The sequence below is a fragment of the Musa acuminata genome, chromosome BXJ3-8 (genome assembly GCF_036884655.1).
Source record: "Musa acuminata AAA Group cultivar baxijiao chromosome BXJ3-8, Cavendish_Baxijiao_AAA, whole genome shotgun sequence".
Taxonomy (NCBI): Eukaryota; Viridiplantae; Streptophyta; class Magnoliopsida; order Zingiberales; family Musaceae; genus Musa; species Musa acuminata.
The window spans coordinates 12,665,001-12,671,467 of record NC_088356.1 but is presented as its reverse complement, the minus strand read 5'-3'; the positions used below and the strand labels follow the sequence as shown (position 1 = coordinate 12,671,467).

Sequence of the window (6,467 nt, the reverse complement as noted above, 5' to 3'; positions counted from 1 at the left end):
ATGTTAACTAAGACATGATTACAGTATTGCTTGTTCTGGTGCGTCAATTGCTCTTCCGATGAGCTTCCGACGTACTTCCAGCGAACATCCAAAGAACTCTCAACAATGTTCCGACGGACTCCTAGCAAGCTCCTGGACTTTACGATGATCTTCTTGGCGAGTTATGATAAGCTTCTTTGGCAAGCTCCTGGACTTCTCGGTTGGTTCCGGTAGAACTTCTGACGAATGTCCGGACTTCTGTCGAACTCTCGAACTCCCAATGAGATCTCGATCTTGACTCCGGCACAAACCCTGCTTTATGTCTCACTGCTATCGTAGTTAATCCTACACACTTTTCTCAACATATAGATTAGATCAAATAATTTACAATTGACTTCATCATCAAAATCCGAGATTTAACATTTGATTCCTTTATAATGAGCCAAGGGTATAATCGAACCACATCTGATCATTGTATGTTTACAAAGAAATTTTCAGATGATGATTTCATTATTTTCTTACTATATGTTGATGATATGTTGATTGTTGGCCATAATGCTGGTAAAATTGAAAAGCTTAAAAGAGAGATAAGTAAGTCATTTACCATGAAAGACTTGGGATCGGTAAAACAAATATTTGACATGAAGATTCTTCATGATAGGAGAAAAGGGAATATTTGGCTATCTTAAGAGACCTACATTGAAAAGGTTCTTGAAAGATTCAACATGAGTAAAGCCAAAGCAGTTTGTTCTCTATTTGCAAGTCATTTCAAGCTTAGTTTGAAACAATATCCTACAAGTGAGAAAGAAAAAGAAGAAATGTCCAAAGTGTCTTACTCATCTACAGTAGGTAGTTTGATGTATGCTATGGTTCGTACTAGGCCAGATATAGCTCATGCAGTTGGAGTTGTCAATCGGTTTCTCTCTAATCCTGGTAAAGAACATTGGGCAACAGTGAAATGGATATTAAGATATCTAAGAGGTATTTCCAAGTTGCGTTTATGTTTTGGCAGTGATGAACCTGTGCTAGAGGGGTACACAGATACAGACATGACAGGTGATACTAATTCTAGGAAGTCCACTTCGGAATTCTTGATGACAAGTGTAGGGGAGCAATCTCCTAATAGTCTAAGTTACATAATTATGTTGATCTATCAATCACAAAAGCATAATATATAGTAATTATTGAAACCTATAATGAAGTTTTATGGATGAAAATATTTCTACAGGAATTAAGCTTGAAACGGGAAGGATATATTGTTTACTGTGATAGTCAAAGAGTCATTCATCTCTCAAAAAATTCAACATATTATTCTAGATCTAAGTATATTGATGGTAGATATTACTTGATTCATGATGTGCTTGAGATGAAAGAATTACACTTGAAAAATATGCATACCAATGAGAATGAATCAGATATGTTTATAAAATCTTTGCCTAAGGAGAAGCTTGAAGCATGTAGGCGAAAAGCGGGCTTAGTACAATTCACCATATGAGTTGGAGGGGGAGAATTATTCGGTCCAGCCCATATGTGGGCTTGGACTAGATGATTTGAGCATTGAGCCCAAATCTGATTTATTAAAGAAAAATAGAAAATGGTGGAGACATGCACAGTGAGGCAGCGAACAAGCGTGCATGCAGCGAGCGAACAGTGGCGGCGCGACAAAGAAATAGAGAGAGTAAAGGAGAAAAAAGTGAAGGTTTTTTTTGGGGATTTTGCTAGATGATTGAGCGGTTAAACTTTGTTGGTTTTGGCTTAAATTTTATGTGAAAAATCTTTGCAATAAGCTCTACAATCTTAATAGTACCGATCTGTAATTTATCCTCTCTATAGTATTTTCCTGCTATACTCATTTTGTGACACTTAAAATTTTCTTTTCATGAAATTCATGTTTGGTGATGATAATATGCTAATGCTGAGCTAAGATCTATGTTCTTGATGTTATTGTGATCCTTTAATTATCCAGGAGAAGATTTACTGTAAACTTGTTATTATTTTTTGTGATAATGAAATTTTGAAGTGGATTATAGTACGTGATTTTTCTCGCATTGGATTTTTCACATAAAAATTTCGATGTCTCACTTTATGATTGATTTATTATTCTACTGATAACAAGTTTGTGTTTTGATGAGAAACACCGTAATAGTTTTTCTCAAATAAGGAGTTCATCTAATGTTTTTTTCTTTTTCTTTCCATTTTGTCGGAGAAGGGTTAGTTGACGATAGAAACCATTCGTCGATGACGAAAGCAGGTTTCCATGGAGTCGCAACGAGTCTCTATTAACATGTGGTTACATGTTTAGCTGCTACCATAGCACCCTTTACACTGTGTATTACAGTGTCTCTGCCTCCTATGTCAGAAATGATCGAGGGGGTGGAGGGGTGTTCATGAGAGACAGTCTGGCATCATTTTCGTGATTCAAAATTATTATTGATAAAAGAAAATATATTATTAGTTAGGCGATTATTAGATCAGGGTATCATTTGGGCCATTTGGGATAGTATTTTTAAATATGTTTTTTGATGTTTTTGTTTTTGTGTCGGAAACATTAAAACAGATCAATTTTTGATCCGGGTGATGTTTTTCCTAAATTATTATTCGTACCTTTTTGAATCTTTTCATGTTATATTAATTAGTTTTTATTGTGTTTTGATTTTATTTTATATTATTCACTTATTGAAAACACTATAAAGTTATTAAAATATACTGTACCTAACATAGTATTGTTTTTTTTAAAAGAAAATTATCGTTGCTCTTACACAACGATGATATATTAATTTGATAATGTAATCAGTTTGATTGAAGATTGGGAGATTTGATTCATTTATAATATTTTTAAATAAAATTTTGTAGGATTTTTGTTGTAGTGTCAAATGTTAGTGTGAACAATCTTTAGCCGTGGCCTCGGGACCGACGCGGTTTGGTTCGGGTCCGGATGACGGGATCTCCCTTGGATGTTCCTCGAGACTGCTGAGGTGGTCGATTACGGTGGTCCGATCAGGACGGGGTCGCCGTTTCCTCCGAGCGAGAACTCCTCGCCTGCGCGTCCAGTGGGGACCTTCAGCTTCGCACCTACACAAAGGTCGGGTCGGGGCGCTCGACCCGACCCCTCCAACGATCAAGTCAGTGGATGGTAAAGGGGGTTTCTTTAGCTAAGTTGTCTCCTCCCCTTATTTCCCGTTTAGAATGCGAGGGTATTTATAGGGAAGCTTACTGTTTCCTGATGTGCCCGCTTGTAGGGGGCAGGCTCGTACTCCTGGTAACGTCTGACACTGGTGTTGACGTGGCATGAAGGATCGAGTCTGAGCAGGATGTTTAATGTGCCTCGGTCAACGTTTCGATCCGTTTGATCAGACGGTGTCAGGTCAACCGAGGCGTCATCTGGGACAGCTGACGTCAACCCGAGTCTTATCGTCATTATTACCCTCATCATCAAAAATATTATAACAGGTCATAGGGGTGTGGGCGGTGCACCATGTGAATCGATCCGAGGTGATGGTAGAGAATTGTTTCGATGGGGCTAACCAGGGATATTTAATGTATTAGGAAAAACAAATTGAAAAGAGACTATTAGTTTTAAATTTAATTATTTGATGACAGTAAACGGCTCTATAGGTGAGGAGTGGCGTGCTTCGCATGCGATCTCCGATGATCTGGCAGAAGAAGAAACGTCGAGTGACGGTGTCCGATGGATATGATCGTCGACGAGTGAGGAAGTCTTTGGGAGGATTACTTTAGTACGCGTGTACCTAATGCACCCACTACTAGTGTTGTAGATAAGTTCGTTTATTTCTTTAGATGGCCGCCTCGGTCCCAGTATTTATGTACCCGAACCCCCTCCAGCCTCTTTACTTCCATCTAACCAAACCACCGAAAAAATTCCACCATGCAGGCCGGCGAAGGAATTACGACCCGATCTCCGGCAGCAGAAGGAGGGGCTCCGGCGGGTCTGACGGCGGAGGAGTATGCGGGCCTGCGCTCCGCGATCGAAACCCACCATCGGTACGACGTCGGCCCGGGACAATGCTCCTCCATCCTCGCCCAGCGGATCCGGGCCCCGGCCGCCACCGTCTGGTCGGTGGTCCGGCGGTTCGACCGTCCCCAGATCTACAAGCACTTCATCCGGAACTGCGCCCTCAAGGACGGGAGTGACGGCGGTGGCGAGCTCCGACCGGGGTGCCTCCGCGAGGTCAGCGTCATAACCGGCCTCCCGGCGAGCACCAGCACCGAGCGCCTCGACCTCATCGACGACGGCCGGCGTGTGCTCGGCTTCACCATCGTCGGCGGAGAGCACCGCCTCCGGAACTACCGGTCCGTTACCACCGTCGACGAGCTCCCCGCGGGGGAGGGCGGGGAGCCCCGGACGGTGGTTCTCGAGTCGTACGTGGTGGACGTGCCGGAGGGGAACACCGTGGATGACACAAAGCTGTTCGCCGACACCGTCGTCCGCCTCAACCTCCAGAAGCTCGCCTCGGTGACGGAGGCAGCGACGCGATCTGAGAAGAAGTGAAACGCACAAGGATCCAGGGAAAGTTACCAAACCGCCCTCTGGTTGCCACCTCACACGGGATGACGGGAAGGGAGGCCGACGGGGGAATGAAGGGTGAAAGCGGTAAGCCGTCCTCCGAGACGGGGTTGTTTTGGTAGTTTTGCCTGCCCTCCGTTGCTGTCGGTTTGGTCTTCCGTGCGATAGCCCACCTTCTTGTGACCTCCAACCGAGATAAAAGAAAGCAATCATGTCGCGGTGGGCCCCGGTGTGGTTTTGGTTTTGTTCTGGGGAAGTTAGTGGTGTGGAGGAGTTCGTTCGCTGCTCGTGAATCGTGTGTATGTACACACTCGGTCATGCTTATCGGTCTCATCTTTTTTGTCTCATGCAACTCGTGGGTGGGGTGTCTTTGAAAATTGCAGCGCTGGTTTCTTTTGTTCTTTTCAGTAGAATCTCGAGAGGCGAGTGATCGAAGGCATCGTGCCGAGGCACCATTGCCACACCATGGGACTCGGTGGACCCCAATAAAAACAATAAAGAAAGGGGGTGCGAGGCTTCGGGATGACCAACAGCGGTTACCTACGCGCTAGCGAGCCCATGGACGCCGAATGAGGACGGCGTTCGCTTATGCTAACCTCGCCTCCGGCAGTGTCACGTGGTTGGTTGGTTGGCTGGCTGGCTTGCTGTGCACCACCAAAACGCTCGACGCAATCCTCGCAATGCGAAAGCAGGCCACTTTGGTAGGGCAACAGGTAAGGATGCGTTCCGTTAGCGTGCGGTTATCAGGTATGGCCGGGCACGTTGAATCTCTCTCCGCATCAGATGGCCCAAACCGCTTCGTGGCCCAATTTCACCTCTCTCCGGCCGCAGCCGTCGTCGTCTCTCTGAGTATCTCTCAAATCTTGGAGGCCTTCCCGCGCGGAGGGGTGTAGGACTGATGCTGAAACTAGCTTTTGCTCGAGAGAAGTCGCGTTCTGCTTGCCATCTTCTGGTCCTTTTTTGGAAAACCTGCCGCTCTCTTCCCCCAAGTGGATTCCGGCAAAGATTGCGCCTTTCGCGCTGTTTATTAACCCGGCCATGCCCTTGCTTTGCCGGAACGTGCCAAAGCCGGGAACTCGACGGAGCCTCTCAACTTTCCGCAGCTTCTCCAACCCAGCACTCTAGATTAGAATGCACTTCTTTGCTGTTCCCTTGGATCCGGTCATGTTTCTGTGGATTCGTTGGTGAAACGTTTTTCGGGGATGAGAAGATCTCGGATGTCGACGACATCTCCTCATTCTTGACGAAGACGATGGTGATGTCCTTGTGCTTGGTCGGCGGTGAAAAAGGGAGGGGCCGGTAGAGGAATGGATAGATGGTGGCACTGGGCCGGTCCATGGTCTAGAAACGACGCATAGTGGGGCCTAATAAAGATCCGATGGATGATGCGAGAAAATATGGAAGGTTTATATTTGGGCTCAAACACCAACAACAGAATGATCGTGTGTGTCGGAAGGGGGTATTGAGAGTACCGATCAAGACTGCCACTACGATGGAATAGAGATGGGATTTTGCCGAAACTTGGTCTCGAGGGGTTGTTGGTGTCGACATCCGCGACTTCTCCGTGGCTCGACGACAAAACTTGCAATCTCGGGCGAACGGTGACACGGGCTCGGTGCCACCGATGCCAACTCGGAAGTACGTGAAGGAAGGGCCCACCTTTCGCGTGTAAAGCCGTTCGGGTTTGGGTGGAGGCACGTGCGCCAGCTCACGGAATTTCTCGATGCCCGCGTCGGTCGCCCATTAAATCAGGGCATGCCGTCACGTGCCTTTCTTTCCGCCGCGAGAACCAACCGCTCCGCTTTGACATGTCTTATCATCCAGCGGTCGCTTTGCCCGCACCCTTCTCCACTGCTGATCGATGAAATAGTCGATAGTTTTGTGTGCCTTATATTTGTTTTGTAAGCCTCCGTGCTGTACGAGTTTCACGTTCTCCATATTCTTGTTTTGTTTGTGAGATACG

The 6,467-nt window shown here is 45.9% G+C and overlaps 1 protein-coding gene across 1 annotated transcript; it reads left to right on the top strand.

Moving 5' to 3' along the window:
* Positions 1-3,767: 3,767 nt before the first annotated feature.
* On the top strand, positions 3,768-4,881 carry LOC103994585 (abscisic acid receptor PYL10). Its single transcript, XM_009414959.3, has one exon. The coding sequence runs from the start codon at positions 3,866-3,868 to the stop codon at positions 4,487-4,489; it is 624 nt and encodes a 207-aa protein (XP_009413234.2). The 5' UTR covers positions 3,768-3,865; the 3' UTR covers positions 4,490-4,881.
* Positions 4,882-6,467: the final 1,586 nt, after the last annotated feature.